A 23,498-nucleotide genomic window follows, 5' to 3' on the forward strand; every position below is an offset into this window, starting at 1 on the left:
TCACTCTCTTGCACTAACTCCTGCTCTCTCCCTGCCTCTCATCCTCTCTCCTATCTTGCCATCCCTCTCTCTTTCTCAGTCAATTGCATCTTGTCTATTTTCTTCATTAAGAGACATGCAGCATTTTTCTGGCAGGAGCGGCAGTTGGCTCCACCAGGATGAGGCAATTAAAACAACAGCAGATTGGAACAGACTGCGAGAACAACAGTGCAAATTGAAAGGAGCGCATGTAGTGGAGCAGGGTGTGAACAGTAATAGATTAGCTCCCTGAAACAAAGAAACACACACAAGCCATCCCCATGGGGAGCATGAGCCATATGCATCTGCAGCAGACTGTGTGTGTCCAGGAAGCTTTCACTGAATCTGTCAGCTTCGACAGTTTTAGATAGCCTTTGCTACTCACTTGCCTTGATTTTCATTTATTTAGTGAGTCTCTGATAATGGCAAAGCCCTCCAGATGGGCTGATCAAGGTGACAACAACATAGAGAGAATCCCTTCTATCAGGTTAAACAAGAAATGTCAGTATCAAGGATACTGTCCAGTTAAATCATAAGATATAACTAGAGGTCTGTATGTTTTTGTTCCTTATGTCTGTAGGAATATCAAAAGACCAAAATGTGCCTCCAAAATGTATGAATGGGAATACATAAAAAGGATCCTATACAATTATTTATCAGGAGAATGCATCTGATCATAGCTTCCCCTAAAAAGTGTTAACAGCCAGTTGAGGCAGAAGGGAAATATAGACCTGTAAATTTAAATTTCTTGCATGCACAACATACACATACACACTCCCTTCTAAACTGGACGAATGAGTCTCTGCAGTCACATTTTTAAAAGGTCGATTATTTTGGAAAATTTTGGAAAAACATGCTTTCTGCAATAATCCATTGCATTCTTAAGGCATTTTCAAACCTATGGCTTGTTTGCTGTGGGCCAAATCAGTGGATGAGTTGGTAAACTTGTTGTTTTTCCCTTGGCTCAGTTTCTACACTTTTCTGCTTTTCACTCAGAAAAAAAAATCAAGCACCCCAGGCTACGGGAGCCTTTTAGCTCAAACTTGCAGAGTATGCCTTGTAATTGGGTCAGATCAAGGTTGGACCATGTTCCCACCACAAACAAACAGCTCCAGAATTAGTTTGTGACCGGATCAGGACCACCACGTGTGCTTTGGAACTTTCTTCCTGTGTTAACGCTCTTGCTCTCGCCTCAGAAACATCTGACCAATGAGTGGACATTTTCATGTGGCTTTTAATGATGCTTTTAGGTTTGCTTGATTTTTTTGTCCTTTCTGTGTCAAAAGAAACAAAACTAAGGTTTGCCAACTTATCCAAGGATTTATACAAGAGCAAACAAACTACAGTATAGGTGTGAAAACACCCTACGTTCTCTGTATTTCTTTTTTGTTTTTGTTTTTGGTTTGCACCTGAGTACGATTGCCCAAATGAATCATACCAAGGGTAAAAACAAACCACAGTGCAATTCAACCAGACTGAACAATGCGGGTTTAAAAATTCCCTCAGACTTGACATGTTTGCAGGGTTTCTTACAGATGCTTCTTAATAAAAAATAACCAGACCTTCCATACACCTCTCATACTTTACTACACTTTTACAGCCAGCTGAAAGTGTCTCCCTGTTAGAGAGAAGACGAAGCTCCCTACACAGAAGATTCTTCTTTATTTTTTATTTTATCAATTATTTTTAGTAGTAGAAGTGTGTTTTTCTTTATTGAGTGAAATGTGTCAAGAAGGGTTCAGTAGGTCAACTGTTCTCCCTTTAATAATCGTGTTGCACTGTTTTTCTCTTATATATCCAGGCTATATACTTTGATTTGACAGAAATCTTGTGTATTCAAACAGTAAATGTTTTCATAAGTGAGTTTTTTAATGGCATGTCTTTCATTTTTTTGTTATCTTTTGTTTTTAACCTGACCTAATCATAGTTGCCTTTAAATTTTTCCGCATGTCAATCATCAGGTAATGTGTAACATGCAGAATCTACATTACAGTATATACACTGCTGCCTTCATTGTGCCTATCACTTAGTCAGTAATTGCCTGGTTGTTTGATCTTCATATTTCAAGTGCATATTGTAGAGATTATGGATGAATGTGGATGTAATGTCACCTGCCTGATATGTCACTGATCTAATGTGTTTTACTTTCTTGTTTTTCCCACACATACGCCTCAGACCACGTGTGCGGTTTTGAGGATGAGCGGATCTGTGGTTTCTCACAAGACCGGAGTGATGTCTTTGACTGGACAAGACAGAATCACCTCACCCAGAATCCCAAGCGATCTGCCAATACTGGCCCAGAGACTGACCGCAGTGGAACCAAGGAGGGTGAGGAAACGGGGGAATTATTTTAATATACAGGTTCAGTTTTGTGTATACAGTCTTGTAGTGGTGTAGTACAGAGACCAAACTGTACACTGCACCATGTGAAAATAATTGAAATTTTCATATTGCCACTTGACATTATATAGTGATATCGTGATAAAAAAAAAAATTAAAAATTAAAATAGAGTACATGTGAATTCTTTATCTGGCCATACAACCTTACATTTTGTAGATTCTGCCTTCTTTTACTTCAGTCAGTACATACTGGTATTTAACTTTTGGTCGCATTTCACAGTCTGGACATAAGAATGTTGTCTTGTTGGTTTCAGGCTACTACATGTACATTGAAGCATCGCGGCCGCGTGTTCAGGGGGACAAGGCTCGTCTGCTGTCCCCTCTTTTTAATGTGACCTCAATCAGGGGCCCCAAGGGCTCCGGCAGAGTCCCATACTGCGTCTCCTTCTACTACCACATGAAGGGCAAACACATTGGTGAGTATAGTAGAGAGGAGAATAGTTAGCTCATGAACATACATTGTCTTCTACCACTCAAGAGCATCCATAGAAACACAGTGGCACACATGGATCTACAGTAGAGAGTACGCTGACACTCGGTTCTATTGGGGTTCTTATATCTCTGGGCTTCTGTCAAAAGTTGAACTCTGCGCCTGACCCGTGCTTGTAGAGCTTGTCAGATGCAATGTTGTAAGTGTGTGTCTGTGCTTGTGTGTCAGGAGAGGTTGTTACAAAAGTTCTGTTTGTATGTTTCTACTTGAGCCTCAGAGTGTGTGTGCTAGGTGGTTGAAGGGGCCACTGGGTGTGTGATTTATGGCAGTGGCAAGACACAATCAGTCATTTGAGGGAGCTGTTCATCATAATATGCTCTGTCACACAGCTAGAATGCATACATCTTGTAGCCTACACACTGGCACACACACCTGCACACACACACACACACACACACACACGCACGCACACACACACATGCACAGACATGGGGAAAAAAACATATGGTAAGACTTGCAAAAACATGCACATGGAAGTACACATGTACACAATGTTGATTTATGTGTCATAGCCAAGCATACAGGCTTCACTGTAAAATTTGTTCCCTGTCTGACCTCCCTTCTCTCCTACGAATGTTGCAAGGTATAGAAGGGAACAATATTTGTGCATGCATGTGTGTGTGAACCCAGTTATTGCTATGTAATAATTCAATCATTTATAACTGTATGACTGAGTAACAAGGCATTTTGGTTTTAAAATGTCTTGTTGTAAGTTAAAATATAATCATTCACTTTCGCCTTGTTTTTGTCTGAATCTTCTGGCTGAATCTTTGTCCAGGGTTTGTTTCCCTTTCTCATATGCTGCCTTCACACATTCCCCCCAGTTGATTGCAGCACTGATTAGAGTGTGAAATGCATAATCAGTATTCTGTAATAAATCAAACACATTACAATGTTGAATGTAACCATCTCACCCATAGCCAAGAAGTGGCATTATTTAGTGAGACTATTGCACTGACATAGATTTGCACACGTTTGAAAGTCTACCCACATAAGCGCACAGAACCGTAACCTCCATATAAAACTGTCGGAAGACATTTTCAAGCAAATTATCTTAGACAAGCCAACAGGACACTGCCCGACCAGAAAAGACAACAGAATCCCCAAATAATCTCCTAAAACCTGCATATTTAGCTTAAGTGGAGATGCTGGATTGAACTAGAGCTAAAAGTTGTGTGTACAAGAGTTTTTCCACCCTCTAGTGGTAAAGAAAAAACACTTCTTAAGGCTTCAAAATTAAAAGACTATTACATGACCGCTGGTTACCTATTACTTTTGAAATTATTTTGATGAATATAGATTATTTAACCTTTGATATACAACCAGCAAAGTAGCTTATTTTCTTTGTTCCTTATCAATACTCTCTATCTTCTCTTACAACAGATTTCTGCATATATAATTATAAAGCACATTATGAGTAATCTTTAATATATCCTGCAGCACTGACTTGAACCCTTTACGTGTTTTCTGCAGTTTGTTGAAAGGTCTTGTACGTGTTCCCCAGCAAAGCAATGAGACAAGACAATGCAACATCAGTCACACAGCGCTTGCTTACGATTAGTACAATCTGTTACTAGTTACGCCCAGCTCTGCTACAAGCCCTCCCTCAATTTACTCTGTTGTTCTCCGAGTCTGTTCCAATCTGTTGTTGCTTTAATTGCCTTACCCTGGCAGAGCTCACACTCCTGCCACAGAGACACGGTGTGACTTGATGACGAAAAGAGACAAGATGAGGATAAGACAGAGGGGGTCAGTGAGAGGAGAGATGAGACGAAAATAGTGAGGAGAAGGGGAGGAGGAGGAGGGTCGGCCAGTGTTGAAAAAAAAAAAACGCAGAGGGTAGATGAAGAGAGTGAGAGAGAGCAAAGAGGATAGGAGAAAGAGACGAACTGAGAAAAATGAAATGTGACAAGAAAGGAAGGGTGAGCAAACAAGTATGAGGAGGCACAAAAGTGAGGTGAAAAGGCCAGAACAGAGAGCTGCAGGAGAGGCCATCATGTTGTTAATGTTCAGAGTGAGTGAGAGGATGCAAGAGGAGTTGTTTATGTTGAAGTACTGTAACTAGTGTTAATGCACTCGATTTTATAAAGCGCAAGTCAGTAAAGTTTTAAAAGGGCTGCATATGTGATATAAAGCACTTTTTAAAAATGCTATTGAAATGCTGCTCTTTCACACCCCGCATTTACTGTATGTGGTGTTTTGTAGTCCTGAAGTTATTTGGTTATAAAACAGGAGGAAAGTATATTTTAAGGATCTTGCGAAGTGAGGAAAGTTGAATGCCCTATGACTAGTTTGGATTTTAGGTTTGAAATGAGCCAGCACTGCAAACGAAGACCTCCCCCCATGTGATGAGTTCTGTTGTTCACCTTAATGCGTTTCTCTTTGGGCTAGCTGGCAGCAACAATAAACAACATTTAATTAGTTTTGTTTGGCATTGGGTTGTATTTTAGAGTGGCTCAGGTTTGCAGAGTGCCACTGGCAAGCTTACTTGAAATCACTGGATTATTTCACCTCAGAGTGACAGAAGACAAATTAGAGTTTTAGGTTATTTAAATGCTCTACTTCTTGCACAGTGTTTTGGATAACGCTATTATTTAGTAAGACGTTTAATTGAAGTTTCTTGTATGAATGTTTACAGGTTTTTGTGGAAGAGTGATGGAGTGCCAAGCTGACAGGTTCACTGGGTTAGCATGACATTTACAGACTGTATGTAGTGTTATCTTTGTTTTTAGTGATACATACTTTTTCTAGACACAAGTGTCTTCTTATAACATTTTAGATTTAGATTCTCATTTTGAGGGAAACATGATCAGCTCATTGTGTAGCAAGGTTTGATAAAAAAGGATTTAGCTAAGCCTAGATTTGTCCTTTTTCTCATGCTCCTGAATTGGTTATTTACTCAGTGCTTTATAGCATGCTTTGGTTGTTGTTTACACTGACTGTAATTCTCAGTTTTGTGTGCATAGTTTATACTGTAGCTATGGCTCAGAGGCTAAACAGCACTAGAAGCAGACAAACAGAAGACACATACCTTATTTAAACACTGAAACTTTTTAGTTAAGCAGTGTGTGTGTGTGTGTGTGTGTGACTATGCTGTCTTCCCTGCTCGTGATTCTGCAGACAAGTAGCCCTGATAGAGCTGTACCTTCTCCTCTGCCTCGCTGACACTCACCAAAAGACTCTGCTTTACCTCAGTCCAATCAATAGACTGCTTATCAGAGTCCTCTCTCTTCTTCACTCTGCCGTGCGTGCGCGAGGAGGAGAGAGAGGCGATGGGTGGTGAGTGCGGAAGGAGACAATGAGGCTCAGACATGTGGAGGTGGAACGAGAGTTATGTTTGTATCTGCATGGAACACAATCTAAGCTTTAGAGAACCATGCGCAATAATTTTGATTAAAGAAATGGTTTGACACTTTGAGTTAGATGAGAGGAGCAGTACCACATGAAACTGGAGCCAGCAGCTGGTTAGCTTAGCTCAGCATAAAGAATGGAAACACAGAGAAATGGCTGAACAGGCTCTGTCCAAAGGTTACAAAATCCAACTACAGGCACCTCTAAAGTTCACTATCTCATTTGGTCAATCCACACAAAAACTGAAGTATAAAAACAACAAGTTGTGGTTTTACACGTATAAATATTTTATGATTATTATATGTGCAGGACTTTCTCTTGTCCAGGTGCTTTGATTTCATGGAAGCACCACTGGTTGCTGGGCAACCTCACAGTGCAGAGAAGCCATCTCCAGTTTTTACGCTAAGCTAGGCTAACCGGTTGCTGGCTTCATACAGCTTCTCATTGAATGGACAGATATGTTATCGATTTTCTCATCTAATGCTCAACAACAAAGTGAATAAGCATAATGTCAAACAGTTCCTTTAAGATTTTATGGGCACTCCAACAAAGAGAAGCCTGAAATCCACTGGTTTTGACTAATCAGATCAATTTAGATCAGCAGCACACCAGCACATCTTTGCATTGATTATGTTTAGCTTCAGTCATGTTCCATTAAACCAATAAGCATGTACATTGGACACTGGGGCTGTCAAATCTATTATTTGAGGATTACTAGATGGTCATGGGCTAATTAAACATTGCACTTGCTATCAGAGATCAGAGTGATGACTGGAACGCTTGCTTTCCCCTGCCTCTTTTTCTGTATCACACACAGACACTCACGGTGTCATTTAACTTCCCTGTTTGCCCCTATAAACAGCACACTTGCACTTGTCAAACGTCTCTTAATTACTGACAGCCTGCTGCTTATTTGAAGGCTTGAGAAACATTAGCTCAAAGATCCACATACACGCATGAGAGTGATAAACATTTGTGCACATACACAGGCATAAATCTACATGCAAACTTACACTGTATGTGCACACACACACTTTATATGCAGTATTTAGCACATGGATGACATTTTGCCCCCTGCTTGCGTATTTGTTTAAGAGACTGGTGGTTGGTTAATGTTCCAATTAGGAGCTGGCTGGGGATCGTTAAGAAGATGAATGATCCTCTCACACTTTCGAGACCTGAGAGAGCGACAGAGAGAGTGAGAGAGAGAGACTATTTGGATCAGTTCTCCTTGGCTTGGATGGTGTCATTCTTTTTAGACTCAGGACAACAGAGTTTATGTTTTGTTTCCACAGACGTTATAAATGCCTTCCTTACATAAACCAAACATCACATGGCTGTAATATTAAAGTAACAAAAGTTATTAACAAAGGTCAATTAATCAACAAATCTTTCTATCAGATCTTTCTTTTCTAGCCACCTCTCGCATCTTTTTTCCACCTTCACCTCTGTCTGACTTTCTCTCTCTCTCCTTACTGCTGTGCATTTGCTCCACTGCTATGTCAGAGTGAAATAAAACTATACGCTGGACTGTATCTGTGGAGTTCAAGACATATCACCACTCATCCGTCAGGTTTCACACATTTTAATTTTCATTCACATAAAATATTTGACATTGGAGTTTCCCTCTATTGCACATACAGTATCCAATGCATGTCTTTCCACTTCCCGTATGTATAAATTAGGTGAGCCCATAGCATATGTTTTACCAATAGAAATGAGGGCAATTTGAAGTATGTGGTGCTCAAACAGAAGTCTAGCAGTGCGCACCCCTGGATTTTGTGGAGAAAATCCTTCCAGAAAGCCGCTAGATATTTTGTGATTGTGTCAGTCAGTCAGAGCAGAGCTTACTCCTTTCAAACAATCATTTTTGTTTGTGTATATGGTGTTATGGAATTTTCCATCTTTAGGGGTTACAAATTGGATTACATTGGGTCAAGCCTGGGCCTTGAGGTCACACTGTAAATCTTATGCAGGGAGGAGACATTCTCTCCTCTCCTTGAGACTCCAGCTGTCTGTGATGTTTTGGGGAAAGCAGAAACCTCTCTGATAAAGGGTAAATCAGCATTGCCATGGTCACCAAGGTCGGAGGAGGTTTTCCTAGACAACACAGATACGTGAATGCGTAGATTCTATTGACACAATCAGACATTCAAACCAGAATGTGCTGACAGTGACCTGAAGTTCCATGAAACGTGACCTGAACTGACACAGGTAAAATGCAGTTCCTTGTTTAGAGACTAGTGAACCAATTAGACTAATTTTTCATATTGTAGGCTGTTCTGCTGAGGTTAAAGACTAAGGGTCAGACCCTCAGGAGGCAGAACGGAAAGAGACAGCATCCAAGTTGCAGATGACTTTGATGTTCGCTATTTCAGTTCTCCTTGATCAAGTGCTTCAATAAACATTTTCAGCTTTAAGACATCAAAGGCTCATGTGCACTTTTCTCCACTGAGGTGCTGACCATCGCTCAAAATATCCACAACATATGGTAGTCACTTATCTTAATGTGGTTGGTAAAATGGTTTACACACATTACAATTGTTAGGCCAATTATATTATATATTATTATGTTGGTGAAAATAAGTCATTATATGTGGGTTGGTATGTTTAAGATGTTTTGCCTTTGTACACTACAATAATCTTCGCAGATTAAAATAATTCAGTCTTTGATAGTTCATTGACATTTTCTAATGTTCATGTCTGTGTATGTGTGTGTGTGTGTGTCTGCATGTGTATGCACGTTTGCATGCTTTTTCACAGGCATTCTTAATGTGCTTCTGAGAGTGAGAAGCATTGCCTCTGTGGACTCAGTGGTGTGGTCGAAGTCTGGTCATCAGGGCCCGGACTGGAAGAAAGCGTTCTTTGACATCAGCCCCAGTGGACCCTTCCAGGTAAGGGCTTGGTGATCCCTTCTCTCCCCAACATGATTAGAGAAAAATCAGCAATACAACAATGAAGACAGCTTGTAATGTTTTAGGAAAATTGGTGTGTTTAAAGAAAAACATACATACAACAGACCAGATGATGCAACTTAGGAGTTTGTGTTTCTTAGAGACAGCAGTGACCCTCTCGCTGCCCCTGCAGTCCCACACTAAGCAGCTGAGGTGTGTTGAATGCAGAAACATTACCTGACCTAAAGGTATGATTAGGTCATCTGTTGACAGCCAAAAGTGTGGTGTGCTATGAACTGGTTGCTCTATGTTAAACGAACACAATCTCTGAATTGAAATCAGCTCCTTGTGCTTGTCCCTTGAGGGTTAATTTCTACCCAGTGCCAACATCATTGTCAGGTCTGCTTCGGTTTGCCCTAAGAATAAAAAAAGAATTATATGCTTTTATTTTCACTGCACTCCTTTTTTTTTGTCTTCTCTCTCGTCTCTGAGAGATTTCCTCTGCCGCAGAGCTCCTCACTTCTGTGTCTTTCCCAAGAGGAAGGCCTCCACTGCAGCCTAGATAGAACAGGGGGATATTATATACTCTGGCGGCTTTTAGGAATCAAGGGAATTCCACAAAGAATTGGGCTTCAAACTTTTCCTGGAATCTGATAGATTTTTCACAGGAAATTCTCCACAGTGATACGTTGAAGCTCCAAAGAGAAAAAGAAAAAGTCATAGTATGTCACAGTTATGCCAGAATTAACACATAATCAAAATCTCTTATATCTTCCTTGCAGGAGAAAAAATATAAGCAGCTATTAATAAAGGTCATGGTGAAAAGGTTATGCAAAGTCTTCTAAACAAACTAGAACCTGAACTCAAGCTCTCTGTTGGCAAACATTTGCCTTGTTAGTACCCCTGCCAGAACCTGAACTGATCACAGTCTCAGTTTGCCCACTGGAATCAATATAGTATATTATTATAGTTATTATTTATCAAGCCACACAAGTTTGTGCAAAAAGTAGTACTAATGAAGGCAATGAAAAATATGCTAAATACAAATTAACCCCAAGCTTTTAAATGAGAGACTGGTGAGCTTTTTTTTCCCATTTATTAAATAAATGTGGGTGCAGCATTTTGACATTTTAGTACTGAGGGGAGTATTGATAAATGAGGGCCTTTGAGTGAACATTCAGCTCATTTTCTGCTGAATGTCAGCAGCAAGTCTATCCACACAGTAACCAGAGGATTATTCGCTTAATCAAGAATGTGCTGATCTCAGGGTGGAGAACAAGGTTTCACACTGATTTAAAAGATCCAAATAGCATGCATATGGACCTACTCACTGCCATGACCTCTAAATAGAAAATAAAAAAATAATAAGTTAGTGAGGCACAGTTTTGGTATCAGCACAGATACTTACATATTGACATTGAATGGGTATCCGCCAGATGTGACCAATACACAATAAAAAAAAATGTTGCCATATAAATACAAAAATGACAATTCACAGATTGTCATATTTGATTTGCTGCTACAGTATAATGATATTTACTTACTTAAAAACTATATCTAATTTGATACATTAACTTAAAATGTGAACTATGTCTAAAAACTCTGAGCAGGACACTAACTTGAGCTGTATAATAATTTGACTTTGTGTTAGTTCACCTGAAGTTTAAGCTTACTGTTCACATTCAGTCAATAGGGAGACATAACAGAAGACGTGCTTATGTTTGAGTACTGTCTGTTGACACATCATCGAGGTCCCTTCGGCTCTCTGGCAGCTGCGCTTGCAGTTAGCTCTTCCCTGTTGGGATGTGGCCGAGTAAACTAGATGACTCAGTCCTCCTTTCCGACTGGACGTTATGCTCCATCTCTCACTCATTTTTCCAGCATTTATTACTCACCGCGTGTCTGTGCGTGTGGATGAATGTCTAGCTCAGTAAGTTTACAACCTAACAGAGAGAAAAAGCAGTGAGGGCAAAAAAATGATGATGGTTTTATTTTGCGTGCCTCTATCCTCTTGTGTGTGTTTCTCAATCTCTTTCTATTTTTGTTATTTTCTCTATTGCCCTCTGCTTATCTTTCTCTCCGGCCCTGTGCAGGGATAGACAGAGCAGTTAGGTCGATTTTTGCCCTGGTCTGCTTCACACCTTCTTGTCTCAAGGCTTATGACTAATGGCTCTAACATCAACACACTCAGGATAGAGAGTCTTCAACTATCGAACTGTTCATACACTCGCTGACTGACACACACACATTCTCTCTCTGTATATCTATCTAACCGCAGTATTTTTACGCAAAAACACAAGCACATACATGTATAAACAACGTGTTGGATTCAAACACATGCACACAACTCTTTTTTAAACACATACACACACCAGTCTCCTAACCCCTGCAGCAATTAGCTATGACAGGTCAATTAACAGGCTTATTTATGAGCAGGGGATGCCTGCTAGTTGTGTTGTAATGATTCCAGATACTCTCTGTAAGTGCATGGGGGAAATTGAATCCATGATGAATGTGGGCTGAAGGCCTGAGCTGGGAGCTGCATTTGCTCTTCATTAACTATGCCTCTGCAACACCATGTTTCTTTCAGCATTAAAGGGAAAATTAAGTCTGAAACAGTACGCATGCTGTATGTTATAGCGCTCCTCTGTGAGGTTGAACAGTATCAGGACTTTCTGGTTTTGCATGCTAACAAATCTTTTAGACAAAAGTTTTAAACTCATGCACACACACATAAATGCATACATAATGGCTCATTTGTTTCTCTATACAGTACATGTGACTAACTTGGTGTCATCTCTCATTCTCTCTGACTCATCCTCGTTTGTTCAGTACACTTTGCAGCAGAGAAAGCAGAATAGTTGGTCACATGGCACCTTCTTTCAGATCTCATATCATTTTTTTGCTCATGCTCAGACAGACATGACAACCAAGTTCAGGTCAGTTGAATCAAGATATGATGTGTTTGCTGTAAAATAAGAAAATGGCTTTTAGTGTGACATGATGCACTCTCAGCAGTATTTACGGTATAGGGGAAAACAACATTTTAAGATACCATCTATGTACATCACAGCTTTACTTTCTGTCGTTGGATGTACTGCATACTGCCTACTAAATGAATGATTAAGTATGTCATTACCAGCAGATTGATCACACTGAAGTATACTAAAGAAAGACGTGACTGTATCACATGACCGACAGCCGTCTCACCCAGTGTTACACCGTATTTGTTGACCCATCAGATTCTGTGAACTGCCGTGTTGGAAGAAGTACTCAGATCCTTTGCTCAAGTAAAAGTAGCCTACCAATACCACAATGTAGAAATGATTAATTACAAGTAAAAATCCTGCATTTAAAGTCAAGCTAATTTTACTCAAAGTACTAAAGTAAAAGTACTAATTTTGCAGAAAATCAGGCTGTGAGTAATTTATTAAAATGCAGCCAAATGGTGCACTGCCAAAATGTTGCGAGTGGAACTCAAGTGCTAGAATTAATTGTTCCACACATCAGAGTACGTGGATTAGCAGTAATGCAGTAACAAAAATTTCACAAAGCAAACAGAAGCAGATCAGAAAATAAGGAGGCTTCATACTAAAATTTGAGCAAATATACTTATCAGACAGAAGGAAGTAGAAATAAAGGCCTCTCTCTAATATAAATCTGCTTCCAATAAAGGCCTGGTACCCTCTGCAGTTGAGGTAAATAAAGGCCCTGGCCACTATTTGAGGAAATACAGTAATTATAGGCTTGTAATATGGAACTGTTGGCCTGTTAAACAGTGTGTTAACAGCATTTATTTATATCCACACTCCAAGGCAACTTGAAGTGTTTGTGTGTTTCAGTTTATGTGTTTGTGAGTGTGTGAAACGATGGGATGGGAAACAGGGGACTGCATCACCAGCGCAGATCAAGGTCAATGAAATGGTAAAACTGGTAAAAATGTAGATGGACCATTAAAGGTCTGAAGGTATCTCCTAAGAGCTGGAAACAGAACCACATTTTGCTCACTCACAGTGCAGTTCAGAGACATATGTGCTGATAGACACACACAAACACGGTACAGATGAAAATGCATGCAGAGACACCACTCACACACACAACAAACACACAGTTTATACACACACACACTGCGCCAGGAGAGGCAGACACCAGGGACAGCCTTGTCCTTTCCACACTGTGTCTATGCAGTGTTAAAGCAGTCAGCTTAATTGGTCCAGACACCATAACCTGCTGGTAATGAATAGGAATTATACAGTACAGAAGAAGACAGCAAGGAGAACCATGTATGTGTGTTTATGAGCAAAGTAGGAGGTGTTTTAGAGACAGAGAGAGGGTGCGTGAACAAGGAGGAGAGAAACGTGATTGCATGTTTGTATCATCAATAAAGCAATTAATGCATCTTAAATATTCATTGCATCGTGACTCAGGCGAGGGTAGGTGAGGCAGGGTGGATGAATGAGAAAATATGCATGCAAGAGAAGCGTTGTCTATGTTAAGACCATTTTTCCCTTGTCTTTCTCTTCTTTGTGTGTATTTTTCATGTGTACATGCATATACTGTACTACATGTTTGTCCACTCCATCAACTGGGTGTGTGCCCTTACTTTTCACTCACATTTGTGAGTGCATACATTTGTCCAATCGATCACGAGTATTTGTGTCCTTGACCACGCATGTTTTGAAAATTTTACTACTCCGTCAATTATGTACAACCACTACAAACAATGTAGTGGTTGTCAGTCATGATCCATTGAGGTCCATGAATGTGCAGGCTATCACAAGTTCTCTTGTTCGGTAAACATGCTGATTAGAGAAATCAGCTGCTATAATTTGGTATTTAGCTCACAGTGGTGCTCACTGGTGACTGAGAGTGCTGTTATCAGCTTACCTGTGATTCACACCATGTTACTTCCTCATTATAACATATTAGAAGGCCATGGAAAGTGCAGAAACAATCATAATCTGATGTAAATAATAGGTTGCTGAGCTATTAACCTAATGTGCTAGTTTTTTACTGGACTGAGAATGACAGCTTGGACTAGCAACAGACTGAATAGACTACTGAACTGACAGCACTGAATGTCAGGCCATATGAACAGTGATGCATTCACTTACTAACATACATACTGATGGCGACTGTGGAAACAACTGTGTTAAGCATACTGGAGGCTAAGCAGGGAAAAAGAAGGATCATGTACTCAGTATGTAATTTGTTCAGATATGACTTCCACACCCAACCTGTATGATCTAATAGAAAATATTTTGTGACAGTTGTTTGTATCCTATGTTGAGAGGTTAAGCATCAGACTGATTCATAGCAGTGCTGAGCTGACTGTAGGAGTATTAATACTTTATTAATGAATTACCTCGTCATTAGGGCACCACCTCCTTTTTGGTTAGGATTTGTTAGTGCCAGGAGGGAGCACTAACCCTTGTTCAATTTAATCAATGACTCAGTCTCACGATCATAAGTTCTTGTCCCAAACAGTGACCTCTGTTTACTGCAGCTCAAAGAAACAACTAAACACTTTTTGGATAAATGAAGACATTTATTAATAGCTAAACGTCTTGAGGATTCATGATAAAGCATAGATAATATAATATAAGCATAGATAATATAAATATAACTTCTCTAAATAAATTCTTTGATTTTAACGTTATTCGACATCAACCCTTGATCACAAAGCCATGTTATGCCTTACTGTTGAGGTGTGTTGTCCTGGTAGAGGTGTCATCTTGGCAGGTCCAGCGTTGTTTGACGCAGCATCACCAGCGGTGTTGCAGTGGAAGAGCCCGTATCAGCCGTGGGCTGTGGTGCATCTCAGTGGATGCAGAGGCGTTGAATGCCGTTAAAGAATCAAGCTGTTTCAGGCTGTTCTGGCAGAGTCTTCAGGCCGGCTTCACTTCTGGGTTGCAGTCTTGCTCTCAGAGAGCAGTTTCAAGCGTTCTTCTTTTTCTTCTTCTTCTTTTCTTCTTCTTCTTTAAGGGTTTAAATTGCAGATTCAGGCTTTTGGTTGGCTTGTAGTAACTTAAGTTGAGTGTCGAATAAAGTTTAGTCTGACTACGCTCAAGTCTTCAGTGGCGTCTACTTCAAAATATAATACTGTACGTGTTTACTTCAAATTAAATTACTATACGTGGAAATACGAGACTTAATGTTACTAATAAAACAAAACCAATTAACTTGTTGCAATAAAAGGTTAAGCACGGAAATATTTGGTTGGAAAACAAATAAAAGAGAGGTCTTAAGAGCTTTCTTGAGTTCTTGGAGGCCAGCTCAAAGAGGAATCTCTTTGAGGCTGTTTTTATAAGTTAGAATAAAACGGAAGGCATTGGGGTGTGTTCTAAAGGGTTTCATGTCGAATTATTGATGAATATTCAATTTCTTTGTTCTAGGGGCTTTAGGTGTGGCTGGTGCTTTGCAGCCTGCGTCTCCTAAAGTAAAGGAATTTGGTGAAATTTTTTTTTTTTACATGCAAAAACTCACACTTCGAGTCATTGTTGCCTATTATTTCACATTAAAGCTGTAAACACATTCTTTTCATAGTGTCCAAACATTCATGATATTTCTGGTTAATAACGGTCCTGTCAGCTTGTATCATATTTGTAAAGCCATTCAAAAACAGTTCAGCAATTTACATGATTCATGATAAGTCAGTTCTTCTAATAACAAACATTAACCTTCATATTAACACTTCACGATGTCTAAGCATACAACCCTCACTAGTTCAACTTTCTCAAACTATCTACACATCTTAAACCGTTGACTGAAATAAAGTTTAATACTATAGTGAAAGGAAATAGAGTTAGGCAACACTTATGTGATTAGATTACTTCCAGAAACATATTTAATATAAGTTGACATAACTTACTTCATAATATAAAAGCATTCAACGTGACTATTGTTTAACAATAAAAGAAACTTTAAACTCAAATCCTTCAAATATTATCTTTACATTCCTTTTATTTTAGAAACTTCATTCTTTCAATCAAACTACTTGTCTAATTTAACTACTAAAATATGATTGTTTATGAGGTAAATGGATCACAAGTTAAACACTTAAAATACAGATACATGGTTATTAAACATTCATTAACTCTTCACATAAGAGAATTTAACTCTTGTCAATAGAGGAGCAGTATTGTTACCTGTTAGTATAAAAGGATGATACAATCTAAGTCTTATATCTCTTTAGTAGATAGTCATACACCTATGAAAGTTATACTGTTCTTCTTGTATTTACATGACAAATAACATGATATAAGTTACATGATGGTTAGACATTTAATTTACATGAATTTCAGGTTTGTCTCAGATTTGAAATGGGCTTCACGAAGTCCTCAGGAATGTGGATTAGTTTATGGCTTTGACGATAAGAGCCTGTCTTCCATCTATAAGGTGGGAGTTGTTTTTCTGCGATCCAAGTGGCCTTTAGGGTCATTTTATGCTTTTAGTTCGTGTCATAATTCAACTTATTGAAATGGTTTCCAGGAGGTCTTTCTGAGTCTGTTGAGCATCACTGATCGAACCCCCACTTGGAGGGTTACAAAGGTCAGTTCTGCAGGCCGAGGGTCTGCTCTTACAAACTTAGGAATCCAGGGAGTCTGTCTCTTTCCTTAAGAATCAAAGATTAGTTAACAGAATTAAAGAACGAGCGGTTGTCCTCCTACATGACTAATCAGCTGATCGTTAATTCAGGTTGATCGCCAACATACTGTACATTAGGCTTCTTTTTGACATCAGCAAGAAAATAAATTAAATATACTTTTTGTTTAATCACTCAAATTCAAATAGCATGATTTCTTGTGCTGTCATTCAATTGCAAAAACTTTTTTTAACCTTTAGAACAACTTTATCCCACATCTCAGTTCTTCCATTTGCTCTGTCTGTTTAACACACACACACACACACACACAAACCTCTGCCGTGTTACAAATAGAGTTGTTAAATAATGTAGAGTGCATGCAGCCTTGATCCCAGCACCAGCCAGAGAAGGCAAGCTGATAAACATACTTTGTTACTCTCTCTCTCTCCTTTTCACACTTTTCCTCCTTTCTTACTACTTTCTCTTACGTACCAAGCTTCCCAAGGGTCTGATGAAATGAAATGAGAAGGATGAACCCCATTTCTCTCTCTACCCTATACCTGTCTGTCTCTCTTGAGTTTTTTCTTCAGCCTGCTCTCTCTTCTCTCCTTCAGCTTTTACTGCCTTTCTTACCACCTCCAGCTGCCATGTTTTCACCCGTCTCTATCTCTCTCTCATTCTCCCCCTCTGTTTCTCTCTGTCTCTGGGGACTGCTGGTTTCGTTACAATCAATAATAATAATTGAGCTGTCTGCTATTGACAATTGGAATTACCTGACACAATTGGTGTTGTTGTGTTCTGGTGTTTGGTTTTTTTTCTACGTGTTGAATTTGCAATGGATGGCTCTATTAAGTTCATTTTGCCAATTGCTATGGCTCGCTGCATCTACAACTCTTGATAGTCATGTCTGTGAAGGGCTGTTGACCAGGGATTGAGTTTTGGCTGCTGGGAGGCTGAGGATATGGTTGGGCATTGCTGTGTTTTTACAAATGTGTGATGCAAGGACTGGCAACCTATGGCAACTATGTGCTATCCAAACAGTGTCCGTGCTATCCAGTATCCAAACAGTATCCAGTACTGCAGTGCACTACCACACACTTTTATATCATACACAGAATAATATTGCAACAAAATACAGTAAGACAAATTCCCCTCTGTATTGCACTTTCATAAATTTGTGCTAGATAAGAGATTTAAATGAGAAGCCAGAATATCCAGACTGTCAGTCTCTAGTATGGCTCTGGGTGTGCCTCAAAAATCATTGGATCCTACACTTCCCATAAAGCAACTCAGTAGTATCTTTCATTAAACCTTTCTTGTCTGGTTATTATCCATGTCGTTCAAATTCTACACCCCCAGTTTGTATGTCCAAGCATAAGTCAAGATAACCGTCATGACATCATCAGGGTTATTTTTTCAAAATTGACGAAGCTGCCTCCAAAGAAAAAGTAAACCTTATGCAACTGTTTTCGTGGGTTTAATAGTGCTTAGCATGTTGAGTAAATTGGTATTAACATGTAAAATATGAGTGCCCCTTTAAGTTTCAGTTTCAGCCTCCACATGTTCTATCACGGTCTCAGTTTGCAGTATCAGCCACTATTACTGTAATTGGCCTGGAGTTGAATACTCCAGGTATTGTAGAGTACACTAATGGCTGTGTCTGTTGCTTTGCAGTTTAATGTAGAATCTTTTTCTCTACAAGTGAAGAAACCATTAACCTAAATTCTAAAGAAAAACAAACAGTGAGTAGCCTTGCCATGTCCGTTATCTCTTATCTCAAATTGCCCTTCTGAACAAAAATCACATGGTTTTCTAATTCAGTTGAATTCCTGCAGGATTTTTGTGTTGAAGTAACTGTTATTTGGTGCCACAGAGTGCAGGAGTGACTGCATATTGATGCTTGTTTCATGTCTGCTTCATGCTGCTTGCATGTCCGTGGAGAGAACAAACTTTATAGTCCTGTGCACAGCTCACTGACTGCATACACCGAAGGCCTTTGAGGTGCTGCCACTCGTCTCTGCAGCTCCCCTCTCTTTGTGCTCCGTCCAACAAAAGTAATGATGTATTTGAGAATGTATTTGAGTATTCCCTTCCTGCCTCTCTGAAACAAGAGCTGTAGCCCAGCCAATGGCTTGCATTAATACATGGCTTTTATTGTAAACAGTGGTAGAGCCAACCGATAAGGAGGCATTAGAATTTAAATTGTTTACTGCCTGCTGGCCGTGATTACTGCATACAGTGTGTTTATATTCAAGTTGTAAATTCATGAAATGTGAACTGCCACTTTATGAGCTTCTCTGCTCTTGATTTGGGTTCATTGCTCCTCTGGGAAAAACTGAATATTTTTGTTTGAGCTGTTTTACACACTGAAAAAACAGGTTTTCACTATTGCTTGTCAAGTAGTGACAATCAGTTGTTCTTGCTTAATGTTTTTATCGTTGTATCCATTTTGCAAGAAAAACGATTGGCCTTGATACTTGTTGTTCATTGAGATCAATTTATAAAGCAGAAATTACTCATTCACACATAAAATCAATGGAGTTTCAAAAAAAGAGTTAGCATGTGGTAGATTATTTGTGTCCCTACTCGCTCCTCTGTGGATTACCCAGAGGCCATCTGTGTTCCTCACAGTGTTTTGTACCTGGGGGGCTTGTTGGAAACCAGGCCAACCCATATTTGTGTGCCTTGTACTGCACCGTCTCTCTCTCTCTCTCTCTCTCTCTCTCTCTCTCTCTCTCTCTCTCTCTCTTTCACGTCTGTGTCCTCTCTGGTATGTGGACAGTACATCAATGGGAACATTAAAGGTTACAAGGCTCGACAAAACGACACATTCGCAACTCCAACCTGACACTTTACTGTACACCGTTTGATCCTGCCGTCAAACACACAAGCTGTCTATTTCACTCAGGCTTCTTCAGATACACTCTCTGTGTCACACACTGTGCACTTTTATGGAGAAAACTGGGGATTGAGAGAATTTTTACTCATAATTTTTGAAAACGAGATTTTGTAGTCTACCTTCTCCAACAGTGTGATGTTTTTTTTTTTTTGAGTATTCAATTACTGCTAAATGTCAAAGTTAAATATCAGGCACATTTGATATAACAGCAACCTTCTGTGGCCTCATGACCCCATTTTTACATCCCACAACCTCATAACCACAGTAAGATTTGTTCAAGTTGTCATGTGAATTTTAGAAAGGCATCCTTTGGTGATCTACTTTTAAGAACACAGGTGGATTGTACAGGAATAATACAATATTGCAATCTTAACAGTATTTTTCATCTTTACCAAATTATCAATAGTCATTATCAGTCTTCCATGACCCTTTATTAAACACCCTCACCACTTCCAAAGTTGAGGAATGTGTGCACTGCTGGGATGGTTGAGTACGAGGCACTGTTGGCCCAGGAGACTCACACTTCAGCTTGATCTGTCAGCAGTGCACATTAAGTGAAAGGGCAAAGGCTTGTTTTCCTGCGCCTTTCCAGAAAAATAAACACATATAATTATGATTTTGCTACACTGAATGGCAGGATATTGCATTGCTTTGTGTAGTGCCAGTTGGTTTAATATCTTTGAGGAAATTATTATGCCCAGTGTGATTGTGTTGTTATGTGGCTTAAAGAAGATGGTTATTTGGTGCTTTTGTTCTGGGTTTTTGTGTGTCAAGGCCAGTGTTAGTCTCTGGGCTTCCTTCTCCCAATTATTTTTCTCATCGTGTCTAATTATACAACAATCTGGTGTCTTTGCTTCGACTTGTTTAATGCAGCCGTGCTTGCAGGTGTACAGAGGCAGGCATGCGTAGCTCTAATGTCAGCGCATGAGTGTTTCTGTGTATGTGTGTATGCTAAGTTGTCTGTAGGGATGCTGTATAGTGTGCTGTGCTGGTTCTATTAACAACAGAAATTTACACAACGGATAGGACCAGAGGACAAAAGTGCATAAATAAAACAAAATGTTAACCAAAGCCACACAGTAAAGAAACAGTTTCTTAACATTTATAAATTAGATGACCATGGCCTTTTGACCAATTAGCCTCCTCTGTATTACCCCTGAATTTCCCTCGCAGCTACCCTCTGCCTAACCTTTTGCACAAATGAGCCAAGCAACTATAACCATCCAGCCTGTGGTGCTGCACTTCTTTTCCCCCCACCGCCCAATCATTTCAAGGTTCCTCTAATTATTTTATTTATTCATTCAAAGAAGATCTCTCGTTCTGGGACTAAATTAGAAAGCAAGTGGAGAAGAGGTGGTACTGCTCTTATGTTTGCCTCCCCTTTACCAATATAATTGAATGGGCACTCTATTTGGAGAGGATAAACAGACAGAGAAACAGAAGAAAAAATTTTTAGGTTGTGTCTTGTCTTGTGAAGGTTGGAGGTGCTGAAGAAGAGTCATGCCTGCAGTGTGTGCTCATACACTGGTCAGTATGGTAGAATTCAAATAGGCATCAGTTGACTTAGGCTAAGAAAGGAAAAAAAAAATTCAGCAGTTCTCAAACAAAAGCCATTGTATCTGAGCCAGAAGCTGAACAAACTACATTTACAAAAATATAAATTTCCACTGACTTTCTTTATTCACATTTAACCTGGCTTTTCATGAGTACACTGCAGAGGTGAACCAGAGGAATTGCCCCACACATACACAGCAATGCCGGTCCTTGTCTATGGCAATGAATAGGTTATTGGTATCTTCCCCATGAATTTCTATTTGATACTTCAAATTGACATTGCTGTTAGGCACTAACAGGCCAGCACTTGCAGAATGGAGTGTCACAGCAGTGAGAGTTGGTTACCATGGATTTTGCCTCTTCATTCTCCGCCTTTCATTTACTCAGAACATATAAGTAATCAGATCATGCTTTTCTCTTCGATGGGTCAGAGCTGGGTTAATTGAACCCACCCCTGCTCTGATATAGTATGTACACACAAATTGACGACAGGTTTGCTCTGCCTGTTTCCTGAGTTAAATACTCTGTTAAAGACTCTGTTAATACTCTACCACAGCACATCAGTGTGAGGCCAGTCATGCATATCAGCCACCCTTCCATGCATGCACGTGCTCACTCTCTCGTTAACCTGTATGTATACAGACATGTTATATAGGCAGTTTTTCCATTCACACTGCCTTGCTCAAGTGTTTATTGAAGAATAGGGGAACCATATATGTAGAAGCCCATGAATCATTTTGTGCATGGACTGTATTTCTGTAGAAACCATTTAACAGATCAAATAGGCCATTATTACTGTAGGACTGAAAATCAGACATGATTACACAGCAAGAACTTTGGCTATCATGTTTAAAATTAAACATTATAAAGGACCAAAGTCTGTACTTGAAGCCAATAACAACTTCAGCTGTGAAACTCGCTTTTGTTGTTATTTCGGAGCAACAAAGTTTCCTTGTTTGTTTGCTTTTCTTCCCCACATATTCCAGACAGAATACACTTGGTTTTTGATTAGCTGGGTGCGATGGGCTTTTGGTGCCTTGGCACACCACAGTAATTAGACTGTCAGTCAAAACCAGATGGCTGGTGGCTAAAATGGGGAAGTCGCCTGGAAGTTTTCAGATGTGTCTCCTCTTTTGTTTTGATGATGTAGGCTCCACAAATAATTAAGGGACAATAATGTAACTTCTTAATACTTCATACTGAATGGTACTACTTGCACTTTGATTTCTGTGCTGTTTGTTTAATTAGTGTTTTAGCATATATTGTCTTTTTAAAATGCGGTGCCTGTGAATTAATTATTTGACCAGTTTGAGACCTTATGTTCAAGGTGAAGTGAAATGCGTTTTATCATCACACCTTTTTTTCATTCAGATGTAAATTAATGGGAAAAAACAACAACTTTATTACTATTTGCTGTAAGAATTTTATTTAAACAAAAATCCTCATTGGTTTAAGTGAAGTTTGTCCTACTATAGCTGTGTCTGTTTTTTTGACTCAATATAAATAGATAGTACTGTATCAGACATACTCACCTAGCATGTATCTGTCTCTCTCTGTCTCTTCCCTAAACAGATTGTGTTTGAAGGAATTCGAGGCCCGAATTTTGAGGGGGATATTGCCATTGACGACGTGTCCATCACTACAGGGAAATGCAAGCAGGAGAACACTGTAGCCAGCGCAGGTAAGACAGGTAAGATAGAATGTGACATTTTGAATGCAGAGATGATCATAAACCCCTGGAAAAACTAAAAGAAGCTTGTGTTTGCGTTTGGTTGTGTTTGTTTTCAACAGACATACCAATAAAGCATGTGCTAAGAAACTAAACGGAGCAAAATTAAACCGAGTTGAACTGAATTGATTTCTACTGAAAATAAATGAATTGAGGGGTAGCAGAGAAGGGAATTAGAGACAGAACTTTCAGAGAAAGAGAACATGACATCGTCTTTAATGTTTGAGAGGTGTGGAAATATGGCGCAGAGAAAAATATTGTCAGTGTGGAGGCTGTACGGAGACAAGTGGGAACCACAGGGCACCAGCATGTAGGCGAGTTGGAAGCCTCAGCTTCATTTGTGGTCCTTCCTCTGCCTGTACCTTTTTACTTACTCCACATTCCCCTCTATCTTTTCATCCTCTAACTTTCCCTGCTGCCTTCTCCACACCCACCTTCGTTAAATCTTGTCTCTTTTACCTCTTACCTTCTGTTCTCCATTAGTGATCTACCCTTTATTATCTGTACACCTCTGCACACTGCTCTTCATCTTTAAAAACCCTTGATATTTACCCTTGATATTTATTGAGAAAGAGAGA

The 23,498-nt window shown here is 39.5% G+C and overlaps 1 protein-coding gene across 1 annotated transcript in view; it reads left to right on the forward strand.

The window, feature by feature from the left end:
- LOC121893956 (MAM domain-containing glycosylphosphatidylinositol anchor protein 1) overlaps positions 1-23,498 on the forward strand; it is a 188,789-nt gene that overhangs the window by 157,141 nt on the left and 8,150 nt on the right. The window contains exons 14-17 of the mRNA XM_042406220.1: positions 2,194-2,346; positions 2,673-2,834; positions 9,023-9,153; positions 22,764-22,872. Of these exons, the coding sequence (XP_042262154.1) occupies positions 2,194-2,346; positions 2,673-2,834; positions 9,023-9,153; positions 22,764-22,872 (555 nt within the window). The remainder of the gene's footprint in view (positions 1-2,193; positions 2,347-2,672; positions 2,835-9,022; positions 9,154-22,763; positions 22,873-23,498) is intronic.

Source organism: Thunnus maccoyii, chromosome 1 (assembly GCF_910596095.1).
Source record: "Thunnus maccoyii chromosome 1, fThuMac1.1, whole genome shotgun sequence".
NCBI classification, from domain to species: Eukaryota; Metazoa; Chordata; class Actinopteri; order Scombriformes; family Scombridae; genus Thunnus; species Thunnus maccoyii.